Genomic DNA, 27378 nt, shown 5'->3' on the forward strand with positions numbered 1-27378 from the left:
CCATTTCATCAACTACTTATATACAATATTTTTTATATACGTTAACCAAATGAATCCATCTGACTATGTAACTACTATTAAAGTTTCAATAAAAATTTGTATTTTTTTTTATAAAACTGCGCAATGCAACAAATACGTTGGAGAGTAGCAACTGTGGTAAACTCCTGCCCCAACCATGATTCAACAATTTGTGCTCAGGCAAACTGATAAAATGATAATCAAAAACTATTAACATAATTAAATTAGTTATGCAAATGTAAGGCGCTACGGCAAATAGCAAATAAAGAATCGTTTGTAAACCGATAATTGATTTTTATTACATTTTTCAAATAACATTTATATTTAACAAATATAAAGTGAGATATTCAGTTGATGAAAAAATTATTGTAAACTGCTTTAAATGCTGGCACAGATATTCGTTTATTTGCTCGCATATATATATATATTATATACATATATATCTAAAGGTTAAGTATTTTCATCTGTGAAACATTCAATGTCACATTTAGTTTTCACCTTCCTAGAAGCTGTCAATGCGCTGACGCTTTGGCTGTGCCTTGTCGATGCCCATATCGTCCTCATAGCGATCCAAATACTGATATAGCCAGCGCGCGAACTCATTCATGTACGGGTCCACACGGGAGATGACATTCAAATTGACCACAGCAGGCGGCGGACAGTTGCCAGCACCAAAGATGCTGCGCACGAAATTCTCGCAGTGGAATATGGCAACGGCCACATCGGCTTCCAGCACAAGCAGTCGCATGGACAGCTTGGCAATCGATTCAGCAAATTGCTTTAGCACAACATAAGTCTTGCTGCTGAATGCAGCTGCAAGCGCAACAGAGACAAATGCAGACATAACGAGAAAGAGAGGGAGAGAGAGAGAGAATGAGTACCATGAATCGAAATGAAATGCAAGATTCGCTCACTTGGCTGCTCGATGCGCGAGACAACATAGTATTTTTGCAGCAATTGTTCCGCCTCGCCCGTGAAGGCCACCTGGCGCTGATGGAGGAAGCTGACCATTGTTCTGATATCATCTTTGGGTATATTGAATACATCGTGTATTTCGTCTTGGACATCCCTTTGATGCTGGCCGAGCACAAAGTCCCACAACGTATTATTCGCCTGCGCATCCATGTACACAGGCAGGCCAAAGATGCTGAAGCGAGATAATTGATAGATATATATATATATATATTGACTAATTCAGCTACTCACGGACACAGCTTGGCGAACGCCGTTGACTGGTTGGCTGCGTTTTCCGGCTGCCAATACGTCCAAATGGCCGCGTTGAGCGGCTGCTCGCTCTGTAGCTGCGGCACTGGAACGCTGCCATTCTCCATGCATTTCTCCAGCTCCTCGGTTTGGGCACTCGTCAACCGATTCCAGTCGCCGGCGTAGTACACGCCCTGTTGCGCCAACAGCAATGGGCTGGCCATTGCCCATTTGTAACGGGATGACAACGCCGTATGTTGTATGGGTTGCTGACCCCCTTCATGGGGCCCAATGAAACGGGGTGCCAGTTGCCCGATGTGGTGCAGCAGCAAATGGGCCATGTAGCTGTCGTTGCTGATGATGCACAACGAAATCGGCGCACGCATCTCGTCCAGCTCAAGGCTGGCCAGGCTGCTCAAGAGAGCCATTTTAAGGTAGACATAACACTCCATGGGTACACAGTCCTGGTTCAGCTGCGCACTCAGCGCATAGACAAAGGAATAGTCGGAGTATTTGGAGCAGATTAGACCATACAACTGTTTGATGCTCGGTGGCATAAAATTCAAATCAACCTCCACGTTGCGACGCTGTGGGCTGTCACATTTTACAAATATTATATGACGTGGCCCGGTTCTCCTCTCAGTCATCACGTTATTGGCACCCAATTTGACGGGCAAGTTAATATTGCCCGGTTCGAGGAATAGAAACGCTTCACTTTGCTGAGATTCCGGATCCATATCCAATAGTGTTCGACTATGCAACATATCAGTAGCGTCGGTGGGATCGCATATTGTCACGGAAATGGCGGTGGTGCTGCTGCTGCTGTTGCTGTTGGTGCTGGTGCTGGTGCTGCTGGTGCTGCTGTTGGTGCTGCTGCTGCTGCTGCTGCTGCTGCTGCTGCTGTTGGCGATGCTGCTGCTGTTGGCGATGCTGCTGCTGTTGATGGTACTGTACGCCGTCCCGATACCCGTGCTGGGGAGGCTGCTGAGCCGAAAAACCGACTGGTTGCCATTACCGGTTGGCGGCAGTTGCTGGCTGCGTGGGGCTGTAGAGCCGGCAGGAATTGGTGCGCTGCTCGATTGAGAGTAACTGGAAGATAGATTATATGTGGCTCTCGGGCCCTGGCTACTGGCAATTGACTGCGATTGCAATTGCGACTGTGGCAGTCCCTCGGCTGGCAGCGATACCAGCTCGAACAGCGCATGGGGCTTGAGTGTGCGATGAAAGCGCTGACGACGACGGCGCTCCTGCAGGCGTAAAAGAGTTAATAAAACAATTAGTGCATAATTAATTACTTACGCTGATCCTTGGCTCCCTAATATTCATCGGACTTTGACTAGGACAAAACTCGCTGGCATTCCAATTCAGCGTGCTGTGCGCAGCGATGCTTTCCAGCGGCAATTGGGACTGGGACTGCGATGGCAGTGAATTGGCGGCCAGTGCCTGCTGCAGCTCACGCATAAAGGACGCATCATTGTCATCAGGTTCGTTGCGTGAACGGTTAGGCTGCATCATCAGCTCGTCGGGGATATGCGACGGCAAGCCCGAATGTTCAATACGCGAACTCGGAGCCGGCGGTTGCTGCTCACGTTGCATGCGGCGCTCGTTGCGACGCCATTGGCGATTCGGTGGATGTACATTTTCTGCTCCAGATATAGAGCGAATGTTTGGTGTGGTGTGCACCACACTGCCCACCGGCAGTGAGAAAGACACATTCGGGCGTGGCGCAATTTGCATAAGTTGCGACTGTGATTCCTGCTGTCCAATTAAATGGTTGGAGCTAAATGCTGGTGGAGCCTCATTGACATTCATGACTAGCGATTGATGCTGTGCGGCAGCTGCCGGCGCACTAATACAGCCCTCAAATTGCGAAAGCCCCGAGGGCCGCAAAGGCGACGCCAATAGCTGAGATTGAACCATAGGCTGCTGTACAGACTTGAGCCATTTGTTAACCACTTGTTGCTTGTCGATCGAATGGGCCGACGATGAGTGACGAACATGAGAGCCACCGCCAACACGCTGACTAGTGGGCTGAGCAACTGGTAAAGTAGTTGGCGGCTCTGCTGGGGCAACGATCGGAAGTCGAATAGGCTTGGGCTTTTTACGAACGGCTCCAACAGCGGGGAAATCCTCATCGCACGGAGTAAAGCAAACGACATTATTATTATTCGCATTTTGATCGCTGGGCGCCTTGGCCCTGAAACGCCTGGAGTCACCAGAAATGGGGGCTTCAGTTGTGTGAAACGCGCTTAAGACGGGGCTGACGTTCGTCCTGAAGATAGAAACAATGAGTACACTTGTCTATGATTAAACAAAATATTATAGCCACTAACACAGCAGATGGGCTGCTCGTCGACTGCATCGAGTTTGGATGATCAACGTCGGCGCGCAAAAAGTCAATCAGCTGAACGGGCTGACGACGATTTTGTGTGGTCCTTAAACTCTTTTTAGATGGCATGCTTCGAACTGATACGTGGTAGCCGTGCCGCAGTAGTAGCCAGTGATCAGATAATTGGCGCCCAACTTCAGATCACAATCGTACGTATGAGCTGATGAGTGGAGAAAGCAGAGCGGCATTATTGTCTGTACCTTTAATGATGCTTTTCAGTGACACTTACCACGCACGCGCACCAGAATCGGCCGATAGATGCGATCCACAGTACGCGGAGTCTGCGCACAGGCTTTCGGCAAAACGGCAAGCAATCGATAATTCTCTGTTACGCGCAGCTTTTGGTATTCACTCATAGGACGCGAGCAGTTTGGGCACAATGGTGCTGGAGATTCAAGGCAGGACGAAAAACAAAACAAATATATATTAAATTTACAATCGTAGAATAATGCTAGAGATGATCTTAAATGTGAGACGTAGTGAGACTGAATGACCAGCAAATGTTTAACAAATATATTGTGTTCTACATACAGTAAACGCCCACTTTGATTAGCATCTGGACTACGGATACTCGTTTGTATTTGGAGCTTTTGAGCTATCGAATGGGCTTACTCACCATCAGTGGAGCTGGTTTGAATAGCATTTCTCATACAACCGCTGGCGCAGTACCAAATTGATTGCAGCCTAGAACAAACAACAAAATGATATACCCATTAAGATGAAGATTCAATAGCCCTGCTGATATTGAAGACAGATGCAAGCTTCCAGCTGGCCTAGATAAGACTCATTTGTGTAAATGTATAAGATTGTAAGTCTTTCAAGCAGGGCTATAAATGTTTGACAAGTAACTCACACTAATACCTCCGGCAGCGTGAGAGCGGACAAGATGCCATCCACCAAAGCCAAGCCCAGTGGGTACAGCCACTCTGATGGATCAAAGACTAAATTCGATTGTAGTGGCAAATCCAGCAGACGCCACTGCGTATGCAGCTGCGCGATGTCAATTGCCTTGAGAGAACTTTCGTTGGGGTTCGCGTTTGATTTTAGCAAGTCGCGTACCTGCCCGTAGACAGAGTACTTGATCGCCTCGGCAAACTGCAGAGGCTCGGCTACGGCCAGGTTCAGCAGCTGCGGTGCGTGATTCACCAGCTCTGCGTAGTTGAAATCTAGGCGCAGCAACAGCGGCCCCAGCGCGTCCTCCGGTTTACGCGTGCGCCTATAGTTGCTCAGAAAGCTGTTGACGGTGCCCTCAATCAATTTTCCTAGGTGCGTTGCTCGACAAAATTGCTGGACTAATGTTTGGCTGTGAAATCTATTTGTGCGTTTGATATGCGATCTTGTTGAACTTGTATCTAAAAGCTTAACAATACTTACTGGCTATGCCGTTCACTCGAAGTATTCTCGTTTGAAGTGTTATTTGTATTTGTACCAAGTGCAGTTTGTTGAGTTTGAATTACTGTATTCACATTGAACATTTTATCTAACCTAGCGCTTTAAGTCATTTGCAAAATTCAAATTTGCTTCTTTTACAAAATGGTAGCAAGATCTGGCAACCTTGTTGAGCTACCATTTTTCAGGGTTGTACAGACAGCTTTTTCAGTGTGATCGCAATCGTTATCGAGCCTCCACTTTGCAAATCAACGTTGCCAACTTTTTTAGCACCAAGCACAAATTACTGAAATCGGCTAACGTAAAAAACTGCTTCTTTTCAGCTCGTGACGTATTTGTGTTGGTACGTACAAAATTAAAAGATTTATTTATAAACTCTATAGCTATTAAAAAAAAGCGTTGTGTCCTATTATTATTTTTACACAGATTTATTTACTGAAGAATTCATGTGTATCTTTAGCTCCTGGCCACCCCACCTGTTTATTCAATGCACGCTTAAAATTGATCAAAACGCTTCTGTTTACATACAAATTTACATCAAACGTAAAGTATCAAGTTTTAATCGAACATTAAACAAACGGTATTTGTTATTTGTATATGTGTTGTTCATCCTTAACGGTTAGACTTGGCAACACGCTCCAATTCATCTTTCTTCTTGATGGCGTACGAGTTGGATGAACCCTGTAATAGAGATGTAACAGATAAGTTTAGATAATTAAACATTAAAAAGCATAGAGGGTTGTTAAACATTAGCTTAATTATTTGTTCTTCTACGTTTCTCGTGTGCATTGAGCTGAGTGTTGCCACAAGCACAAGGATAATAAAAGACATAATATTGATCTTGTCCAAAAGCGAGTCTGCAACATTATCCGATTGACATGATGCAGAATTAGACTGGACAGAATATATATATACGCATGTAAAATCCGAACAAATTGGATTAACCAGCATAGCGAATTGTTAAACATTAGCTTAATTATTTGTTCTTCTACGTTTCTCGTGTGCATTGAGCTGAGTGTTGCCACAAGCACAAGGATAATAAAAGACATAATATTGATCTTGTCCAAAAGCGAGTCTGCTACATTATCCGATTGACATGATGCAGAATTAGACTGGACATATTAAAGAATACATATGCATATGTTCATGTAAAAAGTAATCAAATGTAACGAACGTTACGGGGAAACACACAATTGATTGTTGCCTGCTTCTCAAAGAGCAACAAATGCCGAGTAGATCCTAATCTCGTCCACAAGCGAGGCGACACACTTTGGTCATACAATGCGAGGCATTAGAGTGGACGACTGATTTGCACAATAGTTGGTATATACCTATATATACATATAGCTTACCTTAGCGGCATTGATGAGCTCATCGGCCAAGCACTCAGCAATGGTCTTGATGTTCCTGAAGGCAGCCTCACGAGCACCAGTGCACAGAAGCCAGATAGCCTATAATGAATAAAGTTATTAAAATATTTCCAATTTATTAAAATAAAAGCATGAAAAATGTCTCTTCAGTTCATACGCCAAATGTCGGTTTATTACACATTGTGACGCTACGGATAAGATAGATGTTTGTTATAGCCGGACGTTATAAGAACGCAGTCTCCGCATTCGAACTGCGCGCCATCGTTGCTGGCCAAAATGAAGAATATTAAGAACAGCCAAGAAATGGACCTACCTGGTTGACACGACGCAAGGGCGACACATCCACAGCCTGGCGACGGACGGTACCGGCACGGCCAATACGCGTGGAGTCCTCACGAGGTCCAGAGTTGATGATAGCGCTCACCAAGATCTGCAGGCAAAACATAAATACACGTTAAACAGACTACACACATTATAATGAAAAGCTATTTCAAATATCTGTCTAGATTATTTCATGTAGTTTTAAGTTCCAAGAGAGCAAGAAGAGATTCAAATCTTCAGGCACTAGGATATTAAAACATTTTATTTAATATTAGTCCAATAAAAAAGATGCTCAGCACAGCATGGATTTTAAGCCGACTTGCATAGAGTTGGACTACAATACGAGTATTCTATACAGATGTATATGTAAGCTTCTAATGTTGATTTAGACTTTATTAAGGTTTGCATCTTTAAGCCAATGCCCTTAAGAGGAATAGTTAACCTTGGGGTTCAATGTAGTCCAATTGAATACCACAACAGCGTGCGAGTCACTGATGCGGTTTTAGTTGTGGACATAATGCAGTCTCTGATAAATATAGTATTAATGTGATTTTAAGTTCCAAAAGAGAGGGAAGAGAATCTGATCTTCAAGCACTAGGATATTAAGACCTCATTTAATATGCGTTCAATTAAGATAAGATGCTCAATACAGTGGTAAATTGCACTTGAATGGCATTGAGTTGGACCAACTTCGAACTGGTTTGGAACTCCTTGAGAATAGCTGTCGTTTTAAGTTCCAAGAGAGCAAGAAGAGATTTCAAATCTTCAGGCACTAGGATATTAGAACGTCATATTTAATATGAGTCCAATTAAAATTGATGCTTAGCACAGCATTGATTAGAAACTAGCTAGCATAGAGTAGGACTAGAGTGCATAATTCAATAATATTCTGTATAAAAGTTTCATATGTTGATTGTGACTTTATTAAGGTGTGCATCTTTAAGCCAATGCCCTTAAGAGGAATAGTTAACCATGGGGTTCACTGTAGTCCAATTGAATACCACACCAGCGTGCGAGTCACTGATGCGGTTTTAGTTGTGGACATAAGCCGATCTCTGACAAATGTGATAAAATTAATGTGGTTTTAAGTTCCAAGAGAGCGGGAAGAGATTTCAAATCTTCAAGCACTAGGATATTAAAACCTCATATTTAATATGAGTCCAATTAAAGATGCTCAAAAAACAATTAACAATAAGTCGCTTGGCATTGAGGAGGACTGAATAGTACTGCTTAATATATAGCCTGAATACTCGATTTGTTTTCATAGTTTGTATTTGTAGTTTCAAGTTCCAAGAGAGTAGGAAGAGTTGCGCTTCAAACACTAGGATATTGAAACATTTGTTTAGTCTGCGTGCGCATTCTACCTGTAGCCCGCGTGGTTTGTTTTTAGCATGGGCTCAGTTTAGCATGGCACGGTGTTTGGACTAAATCGTCTGTAGTGCACGATTTGCTTACCTGCAGTGGGTTCTCGCCAGTGAGCAAGTGAATGATCTCGAAAGAGTGCTTGACAATACGGCAGGCCATCAGCTTCTTGCCGTTGTTGCGGCCCTTCATCATCAGGGAGCAGGTCAGACGCTCAACAATGGGGCATTGTGCCTTGCGGAAACGCTTGGCGGCATAACGACCAGCCGAATGGGGCAGATAGCGTGCGAACTTCTCTTTCACTGAGATATAATCCTGCAGCGAGATATCGTTGACAGTCACATCATCGCAAGACCAGCGACCGAACAGTTTGATCTCTGGAAGCTCAGTGGTGGCGACCACATTTGTGTCGAGCACAGCTTCGGCAGCCTCCGTTTCCAATGGCGCCGGCTCCTCGAAGTTCTCGACAACGTTTTCAGCTACTTCGGCCATGCTGCAATGTAACCAAAATCCAAACAATATTATACGCTCATTCAGTTAAATTTGTGTACTTATTTGTTGTTGATTTTTGACTTTATTAAGGTTAATATCTTCAAGCCGATACCCTTAAGAGGAATAGTATATCATGGCGTATAATATAGTCCAGTTGAATACCACAACAACGTTCGTTTCACTGCTGCGGTTTTAGTTATGGACTTGAAAAAAAAAATTTAATAAAAATTGCCTGCATTTATATGCAAACACGTGTGGAGACGACGGTGGGCGCTCATACACATACACAGACACGCACACAAACAAAAAAAAACGGCACCGTTTTTAACCTCATTGTGCGTGGCCAAACGAAACCAACAACTTATTATCTTTTGCACAATGAATTTCACGAAGTTTTCGAGTGCAGCAGATCGCCGCTTTGTTTAATATCCATTTGCTTAAGTTTTTATGTTTATACACTTTTATTTTGACAAAAAAAATCTTACATTTTTCACAGAAGAAATCGGTGTACGATGTATGCGCAAAGGCGTACGCCTGAAAAAGAACATGTTGCGGCAGTGTGCGTCAATGCCACAAAAATTGGTTTCCGGCCAGAGCACAGGGTTGTGTTTTACATGCAGGTCTGCAATGAGCTTCCAAAACGATGAGCAATCGAATATAATGACTTAATCGCTTTAGTTTCGAAGAAATCAAATATGATTTTCATAAAACAACTTTTCTAACGCTATTGTTAAATTAAAGATATGAAGTGCTCTGTCTTTCGATCATATATAATTTCGATATGTACTATTTGCAGAAATGACTTCTATAAATGTAAAGATGCATGCAATATTATGAATACTTATTATTTTACATAATGTTAAGGTGTTAAGTACTATCTCTACAGCTGTTTTTCACTGTAATGTTATTAACTGCGTACTAAATACGAAAGCTTATACATGCATATCTATCGATATTTTGGTCGGCTCACGGCACGGCTCTAATAATAATTAAAGCAACTACAACAATATGATTGTTGTTTAAATACGCCGGAAAACGTACGTTCCTTAAATATTCGCAGGTATTTTAAGCCCAATAGACAGCATTTAATGTAAAGATGACAACTGACGAGAGTATTATGAAAGAGATGTTGGGTGAGTTTCGCTTTCTTACTCCAGCGTTTACCGTTTTTGTTTCTATTATTAAAATCCTCTTTTTCTACAACGCAATGCAGATCGTGCAACGAATCCAACAAAAGAGCGAGTCGATGAACTCGGCGTGCAAATGTTTTGCATTGTGGTCCGCAGTAACAGTCAACTGGTTAACAAGGCCCAAGCAATGATTGTGGAAAAGGTGCATTCGAGCAATGTGAACGAGGCGTTGCGAGCAATTGCGGTAAGTTTGACGCCCCGACTCGCACACACAAAGGTGTTCTCTGTTCCGCACACATACATGTACAACAATTTTGTGGCTTGCGATTATGACACAAGTTTTCGTTAGCTGTGTTCTTTTTAATAAAAACAAATTATAAAAAAAACCTTACATTTAGCTGCTGGAGGAATGCATGACCCAGTGCGGCGATGTATTTCAGGAGGAGGCCGCCAAATTCCGATTTCTGAATGAGCTAATACGTTTGGTGTTAAAGAAATACGATGGAGCCGATACGCCACTTGTGGTGAAACAGCGCATCATGGAGTGCCTGCTGCTGTGGACCACCGAGTTTCCACAACGTCAAAAGATTCGGGAGGCGTACGATATGCTGCGCAAGGAAGACGACATCGATCACAGCCAAACGGCCGCTGCACTGGCCAAGCGAGAGAGCGTGCTCAGCACGATTGACGAGGCCATGTTTGCCAAGCTGATCAAGAGCAAGGATACGGAGAACTACAAGCGCGCCAATCTGTTGCTGCAATATCGCATGGCACAGGAGGCGCGTCGTAATGATTTGCTTGCCCAGCATCGACTTGTGCTCATTGAGGCGCAGGAGGCCATGCAGCTGCTCAGTCAAATGCTAGACAACTATAATCCCGATGATTGTGATGTCAATGAGACCATTAGAGAGCTCTACAAGACTTGCAAGAAGCATAAGCCCATCTTTCAGCATTTGCCTGAGCTGTTGGGTGACTCGGATACCCAGCTAGTAGGCAAGTGCAGTGTACCTTAACAATATGTTATAAGTATATATTCACAATTTACCCTTGGCCATTCACAGAAGACACGCTGGAGACCAATAAAGCCTTGCTGGCGATTCTGGCACGATACAAGCAGCTTTTGCCGTCACCGGCCAAAAGCGCAGCTTCCGCTGTTCCACCTGCAGCCACAATTGCGACCACAAGCACATCTAAAGTAGCAGGTGCAGCAACGACTGCAACGGGCTCCAGCAATGCAACTTTGATCAACGAACTTCTGGGTGATTTACTGCTGGGTGGCGCCGAGCCCGAGACCACCGCGACTATTGCAACTAATACCCCAAAAAAGACAAATGTTTTGGAGGATCTCAGTGATATCTTTAGCAGCGCTCTGGCCGAGAGCGAGACCACAAAGGAGCAGTCGCAAAGAAGCTGTGACCAGTTTCAACTGGCTGGCATTGGCGACGTGCTAGCACCACAGGTTCTCAGTGCAACGAAAAAGGAAAGCAACGGCGCTACGGACAATGGCTGTGGCGCTGCGGATGTGGATGTCAAGCAGATTGGTGCCTTGCGCAAATTGCCCGAAATCGATATGCTGAGCGAAAAACTGTTCCAGCAGATACTGCCAGCAAAGGAGCGCATGAGCAGCTTTAAGCGTGATCCAGAGAAATTATCGCTCAACGATTTGGCGTGCGAGCGCAATAAGCTAAAGCCTGCAGAGAAGCCTGCTCCAGAGACTTTGGATGATGTACCATTGCTGAGCGCTGCACCTAGTCAGTCACATCGTCAACCTCGACTGGAACCTCAGTGGCAGCCGCCGCCGCCGCCCACAACGGTGGAGGAAAATAAAGAGGAGATTGTGGAAGCACCGCCAGCTGCCATAAAACAAGTAAAGCACCTTAGCGAAATCAATATAGAGCTAGACAATATTCAGGGCATTGGCGAGGAGCGTGTTATGTTGGACGACGACGATATGCTGTTGTGCCTCAATATTACGGGCGAGCGGCCCAGTTGCCATGTGTCCGTAATTGTGATATCGGCCCAAAACAAAAGCCGCCAGCCCGTCAAAGACTTTCAATTCGAGGCGAGCGTGAAAAAGGTGGGTGGAGCCGAACCAAATCGACTTATAGAAGAAAGCTTAGCTCATCCTGTGTCCTTCTCCACTTGCAGCCCTGTAAGGTGCGCCTTTTGCCAGCCACGGGCAACATTATGGCTGGGCACAAACCATTCCGCCCATCGCCGCCAATCAATCAAGTGATGTTGCTGCTGAATCCTACTGGCAAGCCGGTGGACGTCACATGCATTGTGGGCTACAGGCTAGGCGATGATCCGGATCCCATTAAGGAGTCAATTGTGGCACAAGGCATTCCCTACGTGGAGTGAATTCACTGCGAACGTCAATTGAAGAATCGTTTCCTATTCCTTTTCCTTTTGTATCGTATCGGTTTGGTTTCTGTTTTTGTGCTCCGACGGACCCCAGTCATTATGCTTTTTTCTGTCGCACCCAACCAAGCAAATTAATTATTCATTTCTGTATTTATATATTTTGTATTTTGTATGCCTATAAGGATTTTTTATTAAATTGCATTTCCTCATATATATAATATATACATATACATATACATATATATATATATTAGCAGTAGATTATATATAAAAAAATTTATGAAAAATGTCGCCACAAAAGCAAAAACGCATTTTTAGAGGTAGAACTCAAGTCAGTTCTGGTTTTTTCTTTGCCCTTCCAAATCTCGCCTCGGACCCGACTGTCTCCAAAAGGATTTACTCTCAAGTATCGCATTCTGAAGCATTGGGCTTCATCTTTAAATCGGTTCTTTGCTGTTCCTATTCAATATTATCAAGCATCAGCCAGAGTGGACGATGCACATGACTAATTTGTTGCTTCTCTGTTTGTATACCTATTTGTCTATTCTTTTACAGCTAGAGCTAAGGCTATGCTTATTAGTTAGTCGGCCACAATTTCATCCTTGAAGGACAGAGCCGTAATTGCCTTGGTATGGCCCGTGTAGTCGCGCACGCAGTTCTTCGTATGCAATTTCCAGAGACGGGCAATGCCATCGGAGGAGGCTGTGAATAGCCATTTGGAATCGGCGCTGAATGCAGCATCCCAGACCCAATAGTTTTTAATAGAGAGCTCGCGCCATTTGGTGAAGTCCTCCGTTTTCCAAATGCAGGCGGTGCCATCGCCCGATGTTGTTACGAGGAGACGCGAGTCGGGACTGAACTTGCAGCGAAGTATGGAACGGCTGTGTGCTTGGATTTTCTTTTTGGGACTCATTGTGCTCAAATGCTGGCTGGGACTGCTGCTCAGCTGCCAGATGTAGCAGTTGCCCTTGTTGTTGGCTGCGGCCATATAATGGCCATCTGGTGAAATGGCCACATCCTGTATTGAGGCATCCACCTCGGGCACCAGCTGCTCGTGCACCTCCGACTTTACGTCCCAGAGGTAGACGCCGCCATTTTGTGAGCCCATTGCAATTTCCACTTGATTGGGATGCAGACAGGCGGCATTCACGGGCGCCTGGCAATCGAAGACACGTGAACAATGGGGCGGTGCTGATATCATGTCCCAGATCCGCACACGATGATCCTCGCCGGCTGTGAACATCCAATTGCCATCCTCCTGAAAGCCGAGCCGTGTGACATTCTTTTGAACACCGTCGAAATTGATGACCGGCGCCGTGCAATTGGATTCTAAGTCATACAAACGTATACACTGATAGCCACATGCGGCTAGGCGTGTTTTATCCGGCGTACGGTCCAGTGCATTAACTTGCTGTTTGCGAAAAATATAAATTACATTTAAAATGCGTGGCTTCGCTTTCAGCTGTCCCTCACCGAAGTCTCCACAAAGCGCATGGTTTTAATGCAGTTGCCGGTGTGCGCCTGCCACACTTTGATGGTATGGTCGTAGCCGCCAGTGGCTAGTATAAGTTGTTCTTCCGTCGCTTCCATTGCAGCACACTTTGATTGTTATTGTTTGCTTAATTTTATCATTGCAATTGCCTTGCTTTAAAATTTATTAAGGAATTTGGATATTCTTACTAGAACTGCAAGCTATCGATAGAGCCTATCGGAGCTAGATATCATTTTATACCAGAGCTACTCCTCACTTAACAGTGACTCCACAGCTTAGCACTTAACAGAGTGTTATATATATTTGATATTTTGTTGGCTTCCAAATATCTTGAAGCGCGCCCAATTCATAAATATTTATAGAATATAATAAAATAATCATGTCAAATGCAATTTTTAAAGATATCATTTATTTTGTTGAAGATTAGAGCAGGCAAGAAATTTGCAATTAGACTCAATACTCTATAATTGCCAAACAAAATCGACTCTGAATATATGAACTGGCAGTGACTCTCAAACTGTGATGTATGGAAATATACATTTTTGCTCCTGTTTGATCGAGATTTGTTTATAGATGGATGATCTATAATTCAGTATAGAATCAGTGTAGAAAAAAGACAATTATTTTGTTTTTGTGTGTTTTTATAATAAATATGCTAAAGCTAATCGGCCATTCGATTTCTCTAGGTTCCCTATATTCGTATATGTATAAATATGTATATATCTATATAGATATATGTATGTGTATATTTAAAATAAACTCTGAAATCAGCGATTGACAATAAGTATTAAAATCTGCCACAACTCCTGTGCAAATGTTTTAACCTGACAGTACATACTATAACTATATTATGAGTAAACAAAAAAGTTGCACAAAAAAAAGTTAATAGCAATAAAGAATAGCATGGAAAAGATAAGCTTGGTACACACTATAGTTAAGAATGAGCTCTGTTTGTTTAGTTAAGTTAAGCCCTTAAAACAGTTTATCATTGTTAAAGTTGCCCGGAATTGTAAAAATCTAAATAGTTGCATAGAGGAAAAGAAATACATATACAAAAGGTGTGTGCACATTAGCTCCAGATTCAGTTCTTCTGCGTCGGGATTATGTCTCGAAGTACTTGTAGATAGCTGTTACATAGGACATGACCAGCGTCCAGTCAGGTCGCTCAATCTGACACATATCATTGATGTTCTGCAATGGGTTGTTCGATTAATAAACGATTGATCATGAATGAAGGTAATGCGAGTGACTCACCAGGGTGGTGCTGATGCCAACCGACTCGGCGGCGGCAAATGCTAGTGAAAAGTTGCGACGCTTGTTGGCCGGAGTGAGCGTGTCGTAGGGTATGCGATCCGGCAGATAGGAATGTAGAATGGCGCAGAATGCCAGCCCATCGTTCCACGATGAGCTGAAGTTCGTGATGTCAATGTTGCGATAGCCGACGGTTTTATTCTGGCACCACTTGAGCAGCGCATTGCGCTTGGAGCCACCGTTTTTAGCCAGCATATTGAGCGGATCCTTGCGTTCACCTGCAAGGCATACACATAATGTTAAGCCATTAACTAAACAACTATTTTGCAAATAACAATGTCGAATAGGCCAACTTAGTATACAAATTAAACAAATATATATTTAAATCTATGTTTCTTTGATAATCATGATCTATCTATCTATCTATCTTGAGTCATTTACCACTGATAACGGATTTTGAGACATTGCCAAAGCTGAGGCTGCTCACTAGGGCGCTATTTGGCGTCTGCACTGGCGTTGTCAGGCTGGGCGGCTGCTGTTGCAGGCTGCTGGGCGTGTTTGGTGTGGATGGCTGCGTCGATGATGATGATGTTACACTTGTCATTGACTGTTGCGACAGTTGATGCTGCAGTTGCGGCGGCTGCTGCTGCTGCTGCTGCAGTTGTTGCTGTGTTGCTTTGGTAGTGTTAGCTGATGTTGCTGCTGCTGTTGCTGTTGCTGCTGTGGATGGTATCGTTGTGGCTGCAGCAACTGCTGCTGCTGTGTTCACATTTACATGCAGATTGCTGCTCTGTAGCACAGGTAGACGAAGCTGTGCACAAATGTTCAACTGATTAGGCAAGGCACAGCATTTCCAATTTCAATTGCAACTTACGCTCTCGTGCCAGTCACTTGATCCGGGCAGTATAATGGGCGTATTGCCCGCCTCGGGAGTGCCGCTGTTTAGACTCGACGTCGAGCTATAATGCGACTCCGTCTCATCCGTTTTGCCTTGCTGTAAAACGATAATGATGAGAGAAGCATTAGCAAACAATGGCTGCACATTGTGTGTATTGAGCATCAATTCTACCTGTTTGTTGTTTTCGATACTCTCGATAAGTGTTTTGACAGAGAGCCGCGAGTCCTGTCGACTAAAGCTGAGTTTGCTGCGGCGGGATGCCATCTCCTGCTGCACAGATGTCAGCACCGATTGCTGCGTTTCTGTCTGCTGCAATTCTGTGAAGGTTGCGAGGTTCAGAGGGTTAGCCACAAATCGCAGATGAAAAACTCTCGTCGGTTACTTACGCTGTTTGGTTAATTTGTCCAGCTGCTGTTCGAGCAGTCGGATCTTTTCCTTTTGCGTCTTGTTATCGAGCACCAGCTGCTCGCGTGCGCTGAGCGCCTCAGTCTTGAAATCGTTGGCAACACGCACAGTCATTAGGAGATCCGCCTGGAACTGTTGCCATTCATCAGCGTCGCGTTTGCGCAGCTGCGTCTCCTTTTCCAGGCGGGATTCACTATCGGCCAGCTGCAACTCCACATCGCCCAAATGCCGCTGCGTTGCGGTCAGCAGCTGCTGCAGCTGCGCCTTATCGTCCTGATGACATTTGCACTGCACATGCAGCTCATTGATACGCTCCTCCAGTGTCTGACAATCGCCGGCTAGTTTATCCTTCTCAGATTGCAGCTGCTCCAGCTGATACTCCAGATGCGAGACAGCGCACTTGGCATTGTTTTTGGCTACCTTGCATTCCTCGGTGAGGCCAGCGAGCTGTTCGCGCAAACGCCGCAATTCTGCCTGGCTGCGCGACCACTGATCCTGTAGCTCGGCCAACCGCTCCTCGAGGGCATCCTTCTCCCGACGCGCCGCGTCGAGCACATCGCTTAGATCAGTCTTGTCTCCACGTGCGAGATCAGCTTCCAGCTCTTCGATCTTGGAGCGTGCGTTCTCCAAAAGCGTGCTCAGCCTGCTCATCTCAATGGCACGCTGTGAGATCTCCTCCTTGGCCGATGAAAGTTGCGCTTCGCTCTGCTTGCGCTCGGCATTGACCGCATCCAGCTGCGAATCGAGCAGAGCGTTGCGTTCACGCAGTCGCTGCTGCTCCAATTGAGCGGTGTCGCGCGACTGCCGCAGTTCGCCGAGCTCAGCGTTGAGCTCCTCCTGCTTGAGCATGAGCGCCTCACGCTCCTCCTGCGTCGTCTCTATCAAATCGAGCAACTTCTTCTCGCGCTCCGTGGTGGACGCCTCGGCCTGCTTTGTGTCACGCAGCAACAGTTCCTGCAGCGTGTTGATCTGTGTACGCGACTCATTCAGCATTTCCGTTTGGCGACACAGCGATTGGAAGAGCACATCCTTCTCATCGGCCAAACGTTCGTTCTCTGTTTGTGTGTCACTCAGCTGCGCCTGCAGGTCGGCCAATTCCTGTAGCGTTGCCTGCAACTCTTCATTTGTCGAGTAGTGCGTCTCCTCCATCTGTATGATCTTGTCCTGCAGACATGCTACTGAAATCTCACTCGACGACGAGTGTTTGTCCCAGTCCGGCGTGAGACATGGCGTTCCATCGTGCGCAGCTTCGTTCAACTATAGAATGCAAGTGAGACTGTTACTTATGCCATCGATATTTATACATATATATATATATATATATATATATATATATATATATATATATATATATATTGTACCTACATTGGGCAGTGCTATGGAGGCGGGCGCCGAGCTGTGCAAGCGTTGCGACTCTTGAATGATCTGATGCTTCTCCGCGTCCGACAGTGGCGAATTGACGACGTCCCGCAACCGATTGCGTAAAGACTCATTTTCATATTTCAAATTGCCAATCTCCATTTGTGTTTTCTCTAGTTGATTCTATAAGCAAAAAGTGTGAGACAGTCGTGAATTTATGAGTATTATTTTGATTCGATTTCCTAAACATGCCTAACGCTAAGCACAAATTGTATATGAACTGAGAGAAATACGACTCAAACCTGATACGAAAACAACTACGCCTGCTTTGCTGGCCTGATTTTCTAATGCGAACAATGTTCAATTATTGTTTTTCAGGTGCACGTATACTTTTGGCAGAGACTGTTTTGGGCGTTCGCTGAGCGACGATTTCTCAATTAAAGGAACATATTGAATATCAAGAAATTGGCTAAAGTAACGAAGCGCAACGCAACGCAGTGCGCTGTCTGTCGACCAGAATCCGATGCAGCTAACAACAACAACAACAGCAGCAACATCAACAATTGTTAGACAATAATTGACAGCTTTTTGTGTGGTTAGTTGACGAACAAACCGACAAGCCGTCTGGAACTAGCTACAGCGAGAAGACCTGCTTTTAATTATTCATGCTGCTTGACAAGAGACGGACAGAGATGTGGCCAATATAGCTTCGTGGCATATGTTTGCTTAATACAATTAATTCTTTTTATCCTGAGCATCTCTTAAGTCTAGCTAGGCTTTGAGTTTCGAGCCTGATTGCTTCTGAAGTGCTTTGCCTTTTGATTTTACCTGCATCTTGAGCAGATCGCCCCTCAGTTTGGTCACCTCGCTTTGGTATGGCAGCAGCTCTGTGATGCGCGTCTCCAGTTGCAGTTGCTCACGTCCCATTCGTTCCAGCTGTATGTGCAGCTCCTGCATTTTGTTGTTAGCCTGAAAATGTTTAAGCAATATATTTATATTTTGATCAACAATTGTTGCTTCACGTAACGCACCTCTAACAGTTGCTGTTGTTGTTGTTCGTTGTTGATGAGCTGCTGCTGCTGCTGCTGCTGTTGTTGTTGTTGCTGCTGCTGCTGCTGGTAGCTGCTTGCCGCAACGGCTGCAACAGCAACAGCTGCTGCTGCGGCTGGGAAGGCTTTGTTGACAGCAGTGTTGTGGCTGCCGCTGCTGTTGCCACTGACTGCGGCGCTTGTTGCTGTTGTTGTTGTTGCGGCTGCTGCTAATTGCTGGTAAAAATCAGCAGCGGCAGCGGCAGCAGCGCCGCCATCTTGCAACGCGGCCAATGCGCTGTTGCTGCTATTGTTGTTATTATTGCTGTGACTGCTGTTGCTGTTGTTTGGTGTTGGTGTTGGCGTCGGCACAGCAGCAATGGACGTCATCGGTTGATGTTGCTGTTGCTGTTGTTGTTGTTGCTGCCGCTGTTGCTCTAATTGCTGCTGTTGTGGCAATTGCTTTGGCTGCTTTTGTCCCTTAAATTTGGACTTTTTCTGCGGCAGCGTGTTGCTCAGCTGCTGTTGCGCCTGGCGTCGCTGCTGCTGCTGTTGCTGCTGTTGTGTGGTCAACAGCAACGCAGCCTCGTCACCCACATCGACGCCGCGTTCGTAGGTCGCCTCGTGATTTGAATAAAATTTTGTTGTTGTCGCAGAGTTGTTTAGTTGCTGCTGCTGCTGCTGCTGTTGTTGTTGTTGTTGCTGTTGCTGTGGTTGCTCATGCGCAGTGTTCAGGGATGTGCTGGACTGCGATTTCTGTCGATTGTTGTTCGAATTCTGCTGCTGTTGCTTGTGCGATGAGTTGTTGGAGGAGGCAGAACTCGAGGTTCCTTGTCCTCTGCGGAATAATGATTTTAATTTAATCATCTTGTTGTATTATTAACTAGACGTTGTCGTTGTCGTTTGGTTTGTGTTGTTGGTGGTTGTGCAAAACGTTAATCATTAACTTTCAACTTTGATTGAAATTTGTTATTTCTGCTGCTTTTTCTTTTTCAATTTATTTATTTATTTATCGTTGCACTTGAAATTTGGCAACGTCGGCGTCGTCGTCGTTCGTTTATTATCGTTCTTTAAATGAGTCGTTATCGCGCTTTATCTGCTGTTATCACATGGTTAAGTCAGTTTTAACACTCTGCTCAGTTAGTTATGTGTGCGTGAGTGTGTGTGCGCCTTAGCCGATGTCAGTTAGAGAAGCAGGAGAAGAAAGTAAAATATCTACAAGCCATATTCACAGCTAATGCAATGCAAGTGAAGGCGAAAACCAAACGATGAATGAAAGTTCAAAGCAGATGCTAATAAAACAGCGCACAACTGTTGCATGCCAACTAAAAACAATAACTCGTTTCAGTTGTTGGTGCTGCTGCTGCTGCTGACTCTTTTGACAATCACATGCATTGTTGTTATTGTTAAGCTGCGCTCGCTCTCAGTGTGTGCAAGAAATTTGTGAGTGGGGGAGCAGACAAGATTGACTAAGCGAAAGGGAGATAGAGAGAGCGCGTAACAGCGCACTGTTATGTTAAATAACAGCGGTCGAGTCAGCACTAAGATAAACACAAACTAAAATCACGGCCACATCATTTATATGCAATTAACAATTATTTGCAATTGAAATTCGAATCACAAATGGGACTCCAACTGCATACGTTGGCTGACGTTTAGCTAAATGCTCAAATGTATCTATTTATATGCATGGGTGTGAGTATATTTGCTCATGTGGTTCAGTTTTCATTGTCATCAATGTGGCCAGCGTGTTGATTACTCATCTAGTGAATCGAGAACTTGAAATGTGCAATAAGATGGGGAATTACTACATATAATCTACGCGTTTCACACACACACACACATGCATGCATATATATGCATCATAAAAACTGCCTCTTGCCCGTTTATGGCCGGCCGGCCCAATGGTAGCCATTATTCAAGATTTTGTAAGCTAAGGTTGAGCAAAGAGTTGTACAACATTCAACGCTCCCATTGGATCGTGACGTCACGTTATCAAATCAGATCATTTTATATATTTGTTCAAATATAATGTTCAATCAAATGAAATATTGGATAATTTTTAATATTTTTTGGGAAATTTCTTTCAATTTAAGAATCGTTTTTCGTTAATTTTTTTTGTGCTGCCCTAGCAGCCGTGACGTAGCATCTAAGCACTTTTGCCGTGACATCTCTTTATTCGAAATCTGTTGCTGCCCACACGATATACGCAAAGTTGTGTTTATTTTGTTTAAAGGCTTTCAAGTTTTGACGACACAGCGACATTTAAATTGAAACACAAACATAAAAACAAATGCAAAATATATGACATCATGCACGCAAATCTGATTTATGTGTTGGGCTGTCGCAATTTCGTTAATTACTGACAACATGCGAGTTTAATCAGGTGCGTGGGTCAATTAGACGAGTGTAGAAATTGTTATACTTATGAGCATGTTTGTCTTAATGCTGTTGTGTGAGTGGCTTTGGTTTATCTATCTGTTTGCACAGCGATAAGTGCCATAGTCATTAGATAATTACAAATTACCACGGAAAAAGTCGCAGAACTAAGCTCGTGAACTCATTTGGCGTTTGAATGCTAATTAATAATAATAATAATTGAATATGTATAACACGCGCGCCCATTTAGCACACATTTTGCAACACTGCACATGTAGCAGCAGGAGACAGAGTGCAGACTACAAACAGGATGCAAACGTATTGGAGTGTGTGCGTATATTTTACAAAAAAAAAAAAGAAAAGAAAAACAATACAAATATAACTGTTACTGCGGCAGCCACTGAAAACGGTCACTGTAATGAGAAACGGCTGACGAGAGTAAATTAAAAAGAAACTACAGCACTTGAAGAATGTCATGCGTGTAATTCACACAGAAGAACAAAAAAGCTGCAGAGCAGCTTAAGCCGTCGCAACCGCTTAACAATGAATTGAACACACACATATACACACAAATACTACAGAGCCAAGCATGGAGACACGTACACACGCTCTGGATTTCGATATGTATGCACACACACAAATTTGTATATATGCGCCTTTAATTGTTTGCAACAAATAACTGTAAAAGGGCCATGATTAACACACACACATGTATATATATATATATATATATACGCATAAAGCATACCAAAGCAAAGTGCTAGTCATGTAAATAACTTAGAACGTAAGAACTAGAAAAAAAACAAACAAAAATAAAAGACAAGAGAATAAAAACAGCGCGCACGGAAAAAGAGCTGAGAAACTGACAACAAACGCGAACGCGACGCGACGCGCGTTTTCTGAACGAATCTACTGTCAGCAGTGTGACCGTAGTTGCGGAACGCAAAATGTTTGATTCGGCGCGCGCGTCTGTTAACAACAGACCTATGTTATGCATTTAGATAACAGCGCATGCGTAGCCCGATGTTCAATACTATTTGCAAACGTATTTTACAACACTTATAAGAAACGCGCGAAGTCATAAAAACGATCAAAAATTGAAAAACAAATAAGCAAGCTTTCTATCAAATTTCAAATTTATAATGTGTTGAAAAAATGATAGTTGAATTTTCAGTTTAAAGCAAAATCTAAACAGTTCGGTTCTTCAAATATTTCGTGATTTATTTTTTTTGTCGTCATATTTTTATAAATCTGTGCAAGCAACAATTAGGGGCACAGTACGTGTTTATTTTTTTCTGCTGTCCCGTGTGGCGAAATATTTCCTCGAGTTAGATCCAAATTATGTCGTTCTTTAAGAATATGTTAAACGGCAATGTTAAGCGCAGCCCTATACCAGATGAAAAGACGAAAGAAAAAGAAATTGACATGCCAACGACAGATATATTCGAGGGGGGACACAAGCTGACGGCACTCGAAAACATTGGATCATCTCTGACCACATTGTGGAGCAGTTGCGGCCTTAATGTGGTTTCCAGCAGTAATGACAGCCTCAGCTCTGAGCCAGAACGTAGGTTTGCCCATGTCAATAGCATTGAACAGACTAAGCTTATACGTATTTTTAACATAGAAAAAAACATTCCAAACACTTCAAATGAAATTGCGAGCGCAAATGCTGAAGACACAACTCTACGCTCCTCATATTAGTTGTCCACTAAACGGAGCGCAGATCTGGTATATTGAACCAACATCATTCAATCCACAAATCATGCCACTTTAAAGCAAATCAAAACAAACACAACCCAAAAAGTAACCATATACAAATGTATATAAAGAATGCAAATTTCATAAATAAATAATGTGATTATTATAAATAAATATATATATATATATATATCTACATATATATATATTTATATATATATATATATATATATATATATACATATGCTCAATTTTCGTAATATAAAATCTCAAATCTGTTCAGAAGTACAATTTACATAGAGAACTTGAAATATCTTAAATTATAATAATCGACTGATCTCTCAAATGGATATAAAAACAGCTAACAATTTAGCCTTGTTAAAAAAATTTATTTGGAAACAATTTTTTTTTTCACTTACATTTATTTAATGAACCGATCCTATTATTTTTATATAATATATCTATCAATCTATGTATGGGGCATAGAGGACTTGAAAAATTCCAACTCTGAAAGTTAGCTACCACGCATATATATTGGAAAATTTATATATTTGTTTTTTAAAATATATGATCTTGGCGATTCTATGGAATATATAGGTAGATTTCCATTTAGTTTAATCTATAGAGAGTGAGAATAGCTCATTTAATTTTGAAAATTTTGTAATGTAATTTTTTTCCGATTTGCCTAAATTTATAATGGGAAATATTTAGGCAGACAAACCGAGTATGCCCTTCTCAATGCGTGAACGAGTATTAAAAAAGGTGCTGGAGGGGGAGGGGCGTATATCTTTGTATCGATTACACAATGTCGGCTCACTCAGGGGACGATTTGAGAGTTTCCCAGGCGCTAATGATCTGCCGGTCCCTCTGGGCCAATCAACCTGTCTCCATTGATGACAGTTCAGTTTCATTTTATTTCATACATCATATCACATACAATATATATATCTGTATTCCCTTTTCTTTCGTATTCTTTGGCATTTAGCGGAGCGAGCAGACGGTCGCAATCAACAATGCGCTCAGGTAGTAGTAGATACGGTAGATTACTCGGGTTCCATTCTGATGTCTTATTTTTTACATCATCTCTTTGGACCGAATTGTTTAGACCCGATTGCTTCTGTTGCGTGCGCTTATCGAGCTGAGAAAGCGAGCGAATCGAGGTAGCCAGCGGAAAGGTGGGGCACCGGAACCGCAAAAGCCACAAACCGCGTCGGCACTGTGCGGTATTTATTTTTGCTTCTTTCTTCTATTTTTTTTATTGTTTAAGTTTCGGTTTTTGGTCAGCCAGCCGGCCAGCTAACTGGCCAGTCCGACGACTCGTCGAGGTCTATGACCATCCGCAAAACAAATGTCGCTTATCGCGTCGCTTAGAGGCGTCGTCTGGTACCCCCACCGGCAGTGGGTGCCCCCGCACCCTTTTGCACCTGTGATCCGCGTTAACGGATCGCATTACGTTTGGCAGCGGCAGCGGCACCTGAGAAACCCAGTGGGCAGTTAACTAGGCAGACAGTCAGGCAGTCCGCCAGTCGGCAAGTCAGCGAGCATGACATAAGATTATTAAAGAAATAAAAAAACAGATAGATGCGCAGGGCATGTACGACTGCTAGATACTCTGTGTACACGTCGATGAATGTACTATAAAATGTATCTCTTGGGTAAATACTTTTAGAACATATCTATTAAATGATAGAAATCTTAAGCTGATGAAATCTTATTTGAGAGCTTTATATTAGAGCCGATATTTTCACAGGATTTTCTATCAAAATTGTAATGCAAGAAAGTCAATTTCTGACGCTTTATAACTGGTTTTTGGTTTCAAAACTAAAAAAGAAGAAAAAAGGAATTGTTTCAGTTGTTACGTCTCGATTTATGGTCGAAAAAAACTTGAGCTTCAGGCATTTTCTTTACGTTTCTTCTCCCATTTACAGACCCATTTGTCCCGTTTAATGGGTATACAAAAAACGCTAACCCAGAAGTCGCTTTGAGCGTCGATCCAGTCTATGGTCTGTAAGCGTTAACTTGTGTTTTTCTCGTGGTTTATTTGTTGCTTCGTCGTAGTACCTAGGTCTATGCTGTGTAAGGCTTTCCTGCGCGAACGGTGCTCTACCCGTTTGGAGTGTACGAAAAAGGGCAGCCGATTATGCATCTATAATTAGCTGTCTAATTATGCAATTACAAATTCTGATCTAACAGAGAATTACGATTTTTATATATAATTTGTAGTTATAGAGCTGTGCTTAGATCACGATTAAACGTAATCATTAACATTAATTGATCAATTACAAAATCAATTTATAATTTAAATATATTTCAAATATTTATAATAATGTAATTTCGTATTTAATATTTAATGATTTCCAATAAAATACATTTAGCAATGTCAGTTAACGGGCATCGATAATTGATGTTAACTATGCCGTTAGCTTGATTAAACACATCGTTTAGTATTGTTAATATCATGTTTATCTAAACAGTTGCCAATTAATGGCAGCGTAGGGTGCCTAGCTATTCGATGCTCCATTCAATATCAATTCATGCCTTTTCTCCTCCTGCTCCACCCGTTCCAATTCCCCATTCCAGTTTGCATGCTCGAAATATGCTCTGTTGACATGTGTGTTTATGTTTGTGTGAGTTTGTCGCACGCTTTGTTCGCATTTCTACCATATGCTAAACATTTCGCGGCGCTTGTATAACGCTCTTTTATTATTCGATTGTAAAAAACGAATTTATAATCCGTTTTCCTTTCGTTTCTCGATAGAAAAATGACAACGAAATTTATGTATTTTTAGAAGAAAAAAGGTTTCAGTTTTACTCCAGCTATTAAGGTAAAAATAGAAACTAACGTTTTTTTCTTTCGTAGTCTGTCGTCTAGCTCTTGTTGTTGTTATTGTAAGTTGTTATTGTTGAATTTCTAAACAAATTTCTGTTTAATATTTATACATAGCCAGTTAATGATTTACGTTTTGCTTTCTTAGTGTGTTTGTTGTGGTTATATTGTGTCTTAGAATTGGAAAGTGAACTTTACAAAAATTTCACTCAGACTTTATAATTAATGAGTTTTTAATTATCTTCAAAGTTCGCCAGCCAGAGATGGTGAACGAAGATAGGCTATAAATTGTAATAATTGTTCAACACTTACCCGCAAGAGATGCAATGCAAGAGGCAGCTGCAATCAACAGTAATAATCAATCAACGGTACATTTAACATACACATATGTACAATGTATATACATATGTGTATGTGTGTTTTGTGTGTGCACGTATGAGTTTTCTTTAGTAGCTTTGCCAATACACTTAAATGCCGTTAGACGACCACGTTGTTTCACACTCTCTCTCCTGCAATCACAATATAAAATTAAAGAGATAGCAAGCCACATAAAAAAAACACAAATCCTATGCTTATACAAATACACTAGGAAATATATAAAAAAATATTTTAAAAAAATACACATTTATGTTTGGAACACAGCTGCTATTGCAGCAGCGGCGATGACTGCGACTGCGACGTCGGCAGCGAAGCGCACGTTAATTGCATTAGAAATTCGTATGCGTGTCGGGAATGAAGCCTTGCAAGACCTCAAATTTAAAAAAAATAGAAACCAACTAATTAGCAATTATTTGCGGCTGGAGCTTATTTTAAGCATTTCTTTGGCACAACAATTCCAATTAGACAAGAGCAGCGCAAATGCCATTTATTATTGTTGTTTGTCTGTTAGTCCCGTTATTTCTCATACACATAAACACACACACGGCATTGGCATAGCACAAAGAAATGAAGAGGAGGCTGAGAGGCAGACTTTGTGACCTCGACTTCATCTCCGACTGCAGTGCACGCTTGATAGCCAATTAATATTCATTAAATAGATTCCGAAGATGATGTTGTTCTTGTTTTATTTATAGACGAAATGCATCGCGACGTACAAATAATAGGTCAGTATTGACAGCAACTGTTATAAAGCTTATAAAATGAACTATTTAAAACACATTCACGAGCGCTTATATTTACTTTTATTTAAAGATTATTGTTCCTATAATTTGTATGTTTATTGCTGCTCGCGTGGTAGCAGCATTGTCTTTGGTTGTTTGTTTGCTGCAGCGGCGTCTGTTTCTGTTCGCTGTCAGTGTGACCGCTTTTAATTTACGTAAAAATACCAATATAGTTCATATTTAGACAATTTTTTTCAAATTTATTTTGCAACAATAAACAGAAAAAAAACATATTAGGTAAATTACCAATTAAGTTATCTGCTCAGTTCAGTCCTTCACATGCTCAACGGCTTTTGAGTCGAATGGTATTTCATCAACTTTAGAAAATCCTGAAAAACGTATAATTTTGCCGGTGCCTTCCACTCGAATATGTTTAGCAAATTGTTGAGACGGTGATAGGGCCATATCCTCCTCCGATTTGTAGCCATAATATTGTGCCCAATCGTTGCGGCCAGTGTAGACCATATAGCATACCATTCCGAACGCCTGCCAGGCTAGGATTGCATAGCCAATGCTCAAGCGCCGCTTCCACATATCGGCACGTTGCTCTGGTATCGGATTTGTGTGCCGGCGCACAAAGCGACGGAGCCATTTCATTTGAAATAACGCCATGTTTTAGGTTTTACGTTTCTTATATAAAATTTTTTATCTTCAGTTTACCAACACGATACTCAAAATTATAAAATAGAAGAAAAACAGCAATCAGCTGTTCGACGATAGAGATGAGCGATGCTCTAACTGTTAGAGTAGCCAATGTAAGCAACACGAATGACAGTGCAGTCATAAGCAAGTAATATTGATCCATTTTTTATAAAAATTCATGATTTTGAACTATTTTCT

The 27378-nt window shown here is 42.5% G+C and overlaps 8 protein-coding genes and 6 non-coding genes across 15 annotated transcripts; 2 read left to right on the plus strand and 12 right to left on the minus strand.

The window, feature by feature from the left end:
* Positions 1-407: 407 nt before the first annotated feature.
* Positions 408-2092, minus strand: LOC111598246. The gene is made up of 3 exons (XM_030224229.1): positions 1225-2092; positions 933-1165; positions 408-831 (listed from the first exon to the last, which is right to left on the minus strand). Exons 1-3 carry the CDS (start codon positions 1983-1985, stop codon positions 521-523), a joined length of 1305 nt encoding a protein of 434 aa, XP_030080089.1. The 5' UTR covers positions 1986-2092; the 3' UTR covers positions 408-520.
* Positions 2093-3574: 1482 nt separating this feature from the next.
* Positions 3575-5324, minus strand: LOC111598304. The gene is made up of 5 exons (XM_030224230.1): positions 4985-5324; positions 4464-4922; positions 4227-4294; positions 3840-3995; positions 3575-3770 (listed from the first exon to the last, which is right to left on the minus strand). Exons 1-5 carry the CDS (start codon positions 5083-5085, stop codon positions 3658-3660), a joined length of 897 nt encoding a protein of 298 aa, XP_030080090.1. The 5' UTR covers positions 5086-5324; the 3' UTR covers positions 3575-3657.
* An 84-nt stretch (positions 5325-5408) lies between these two features.
* On the minus strand, positions 5409-9106 carry LOC111598305 (40S ribosomal protein S5a). The gene is made up of 5 exons (XM_023313493.2): positions 9030-9106; positions 8146-8545; positions 6683-6799; positions 6352-6450; positions 5409-5680 (listed from the first exon to the last, which is right to left on the minus strand). Exons 2-5 carry the CDS (start codon positions 8542-8544, stop codon positions 5612-5614), a joined length of 684 nt encoding a protein of 227 aa, XP_023169261.1. The 5' UTR covers position 8545; positions 9030-9106; the 3' UTR covers positions 5409-5611.
* Positions 5760-5904, minus strand: LOC111598363. The gene has a single exon (XR_002751369.1). It is a non-coding gene; the product is annotated as a small nucleolar RNA psi28S-1192 (small nucleolar RNA).
* On the minus strand, positions 5978-6122 carry LOC111598367. The gene has a single exon (XR_002751373.2). It is a non-coding gene; the product is annotated as a small nucleolar RNA psi28S-1192 (small nucleolar RNA).
* LOC111598366 lies at positions 6504-6647 on the minus strand. Its single transcript, XR_002751372.1, has one exon. It is a non-coding gene; the product is annotated as a small nucleolar RNA psi28S-2876 (small nucleolar RNA).
* Positions 7059-7213, minus strand: LOC111598364. Its single transcript, XR_002751370.1, has one exon. It is a non-coding gene; the product is annotated as a small nucleolar RNA psi18S-1854 (small nucleolar RNA).
* On the minus strand, positions 7588-7742 carry LOC111598365. The gene has a single exon (XR_002751371.2). It is a non-coding gene; the product is annotated as a small nucleolar RNA psi18S-1854 (small nucleolar RNA).
* LOC111598362 lies at positions 8602-8757 on the minus strand. Its single transcript, XR_002751368.2, has one exon. It is a non-coding gene; the product is annotated as a small nucleolar RNA psi18S-1854 (small nucleolar RNA).
* A 409-nt stretch (positions 9107-9515) lies between the features above and the next one.
* Positions 9516-12161, plus strand: LOC111598277 (ADP-ribosylation factor-binding protein GGA2). Its single transcript, XM_023313454.2, has 5 exons — positions 9516-9677; positions 9758-9918; positions 10073-10667; positions 10736-11751; positions 11823-12161. The coding sequence occupies exons 1-5, from the start codon at positions 9641-9643 to the stop codon at positions 12033-12035; spliced, it is 2022 nt and encodes a 673-aa protein (XP_023169222.2). The 5' UTR covers positions 9516-9640; the 3' UTR covers positions 12036-12161.
* A 136-nt stretch (positions 12162-12297) lies between these two features.
* LOC111598344 (protein LST8 homolog) lies at positions 12298-13747 on the minus strand. Its single transcript, XM_023313550.2, has 2 exons — positions 13512-13747; positions 12298-13449 (listed from the first exon to the last, which is right to left on the minus strand). The coding sequence occupies exons 1-2, from the start codon at positions 13626-13628 to the stop codon at positions 12619-12621; spliced, it is 948 nt and encodes a 315-aa protein (XP_023169318.1). The 5' UTR covers positions 13629-13747; the 3' UTR covers positions 12298-12618.
* Positions 13748-14621: 874 nt separating this feature from the next.
* LOC111598349 (cytospin-A) lies at positions 14622-21729 on the minus strand. The gene is made up of 10 exons (XM_023313555.2): positions 21599-21729; positions 18475-19570; positions 18272-18412; positions 17450-17626; positions 16066-17341; positions 15851-15996; positions 15656-15775; positions 15223-15592; positions 14785-15059; positions 14622-14721 (listed from the first exon to the last, which is right to left on the minus strand). Exons 2-10 carry the CDS (start codon positions 19336-19338, stop codon positions 14632-14634), a joined length of 3459 nt encoding a protein of 1152 aa, XP_023169323.2. The 5' UTR covers positions 19339-19570; positions 21599-21729; the 3' UTR covers positions 14622-14631.
* On the minus strand, positions 19232-27278 carry LOC111598346. 2 transcript variants are annotated; one of them, XM_023313553.2, is made up of 3 exons: positions 26558-27278; positions 25691-25717; positions 19232-19309 (listed from the first exon to the last, which is right to left on the minus strand). In XM_023313553.2, the coding sequence occupies exon 1, from the start codon at positions 27148-27150 to the stop codon at positions 26806-26808; it is 345 nt and encodes a 114-aa protein (XP_023169321.1). In that variant the 5' UTR covers positions 27151-27278; the 3' UTR covers positions 19232-19309; positions 25691-25717; positions 26558-26805. The 2 variants fall into 2 exon arrangements, with proteins under 2 accessions (XP_023169321.1, XP_023169320.1); XM_023313552.2 differs by having other exon boundaries at positions 25691-25887.
* On the plus strand, positions 22014-22673 carry LOC111598348. Its single transcript, XM_023313554.2, has 2 exons — positions 22014-22417; positions 22478-22673. Exons 1-2 carry the CDS (start codon positions 22192-22194, stop codon positions 22552-22554), a joined length of 303 nt encoding a protein of 100 aa, XP_023169322.1. The 5' UTR covers positions 22014-22191; the 3' UTR covers positions 22555-22673.
* Positions 27279-27378: the final 100 nt, after the last annotated feature.

This window comes from Drosophila hydei, unplaced genomic scaffold, assembly GCF_003285905.1.
Source record: "Drosophila hydei strain 15085-1641.00,03,60 unplaced genomic scaffold, DhydRS2 tig00000415-arrow-arrow-pilon, whole genome shotgun sequence".
In the NCBI taxonomy this organism is placed as follows: domain Eukaryota; kingdom Metazoa; phylum Arthropoda; class Insecta; order Diptera; family Drosophilidae; genus Drosophila; species Drosophila hydei.

Coding starts and splice junctions, on each gene's coding strand:
- LOC111598246 (XM_030224229.1), bottom strand. CDS start 1,985: ATGTTGCATAGTCGAACACTATTGGATATGGATCCGGAATCTCAGCAA. Junction 1,166..1,224: donor GCGTTCGCCAAGCTGTGTCC/GTGAGTAGCTGA, acceptor ATCTCGCTTCAG/CATCTTTGGCCTGCCTGTGT. Junction 832..932: donor CTCGCGCATCGAGCAGCCAA/GTGAGCGAATCT, acceptor TTGCGCTTGCAG/CTGCATTCAGCAGCAAGACT.
- LOC111598304 (XM_030224230.1), bottom strand. CDS start 5,085: ATGTTCAATGTGAATACAGTAATTCAAACTCAACAAACTGCACTTGGT. Junction 4,295..4,463: donor ACGCTGCCGGAGGTATTAGT/GTGAGTTACTTG, acceptor TGTTTGTTCTAG/GCTGCAATCAATTTGGTACT. Junction 3,996..4,226: donor TCAAACCAGCTCCACTGATG/GTGAGTAAGCCC, acceptor TTGAATCTCCAG/CACCATTGTGCCCAAACTGC.
- LOC111598305 (XM_023313493.2), bottom strand. CDS start 8,544: ATGGCCGAAGTAGCTGAAAACGTTGTCGAGAACTTCGAGGAGCCGGCG. Junction 6,800..8,145: donor CTGGCGAGAACCCACTGCAG/GTAAGCAAATCG, acceptor TTTTGCCTGCAG/ATCTTGGTGAGCGCTATCAT. Junction 5,681..6,351: donor AGCTCATCAATGCCGCTAAG/GTAAGCTATATG, acceptor TCTCTATTACAG/GGTTCATCCAACTCGTACGC.
- LOC111598277 (XM_023313454.2), top strand. CDS start 9,641: ATGACAACTGACGAGAGTATTATGAAAGAGATGTTGG. Junction 9,678..9,757: donor TATTATGAAAGAGATGTTGG/GTGAGTTTCGCT, acceptor AACGCAATGCAG/ATCGTGCAACGAATCCAACA. Junction 9,919..10,072: donor AGGCGTTGCGAGCAATTGCG/GTAAGTTTGACG, acceptor CCTTACATTTAG/CTGCTGGAGGAATGCATGAC.
- LOC111598344 (XM_023313550.2), bottom strand. CDS start 13,628: ATGGAAGCGACGGAAGAACAACTTATACTAGCCACTGGCGGCTACGAC. Junction 13,450..13,511: donor TGCGCTTTGTGGAGACTTCG/GTGAGGGACAGC, acceptor TTTCGCAAACAG/CAAGTTAATGCACTGGACCG.
- LOC111598349 (XM_023313555.2), bottom strand. CDS start 19,338: ATGATTAAATTAAAATCATTATTCCGCAGAGGACAAGGAACCTCGAGT. Junction 15,776..15,850: donor GTATCGAAAACAACAAACAG/GTAGAATTGATG, acceptor ATCGTTTTACAG/CAAGGCAAAACGGATGAGAC. Junction 15,593..15,655: donor CAAGTGACTGGCACGAGAGC/GTAAGTTGCAAT, acceptor ATTTGTGCACAG/CTTCGTCTACCTGTGCTACA.
- LOC111598348 (XM_023313554.2), top strand. CDS start 22,192: ATGTCGTTCTTTAAGAATATGTTAAACGGCAATGTTAAGCGCAGCCCT. Junction 22,418..22,477: donor CCTCAGCTCTGAGCCAGAAC/GTAGGTTTGCCC, acceptor TTTTTAACATAG/AAAAAAACATTCCAAACACT.
- LOC111598346 (XM_023313553.2), bottom strand. CDS start 27,150: ATGGCGTTATTTCAAATGAAATGGCTCCGTCGCTTTGTGCGCCGGCAC.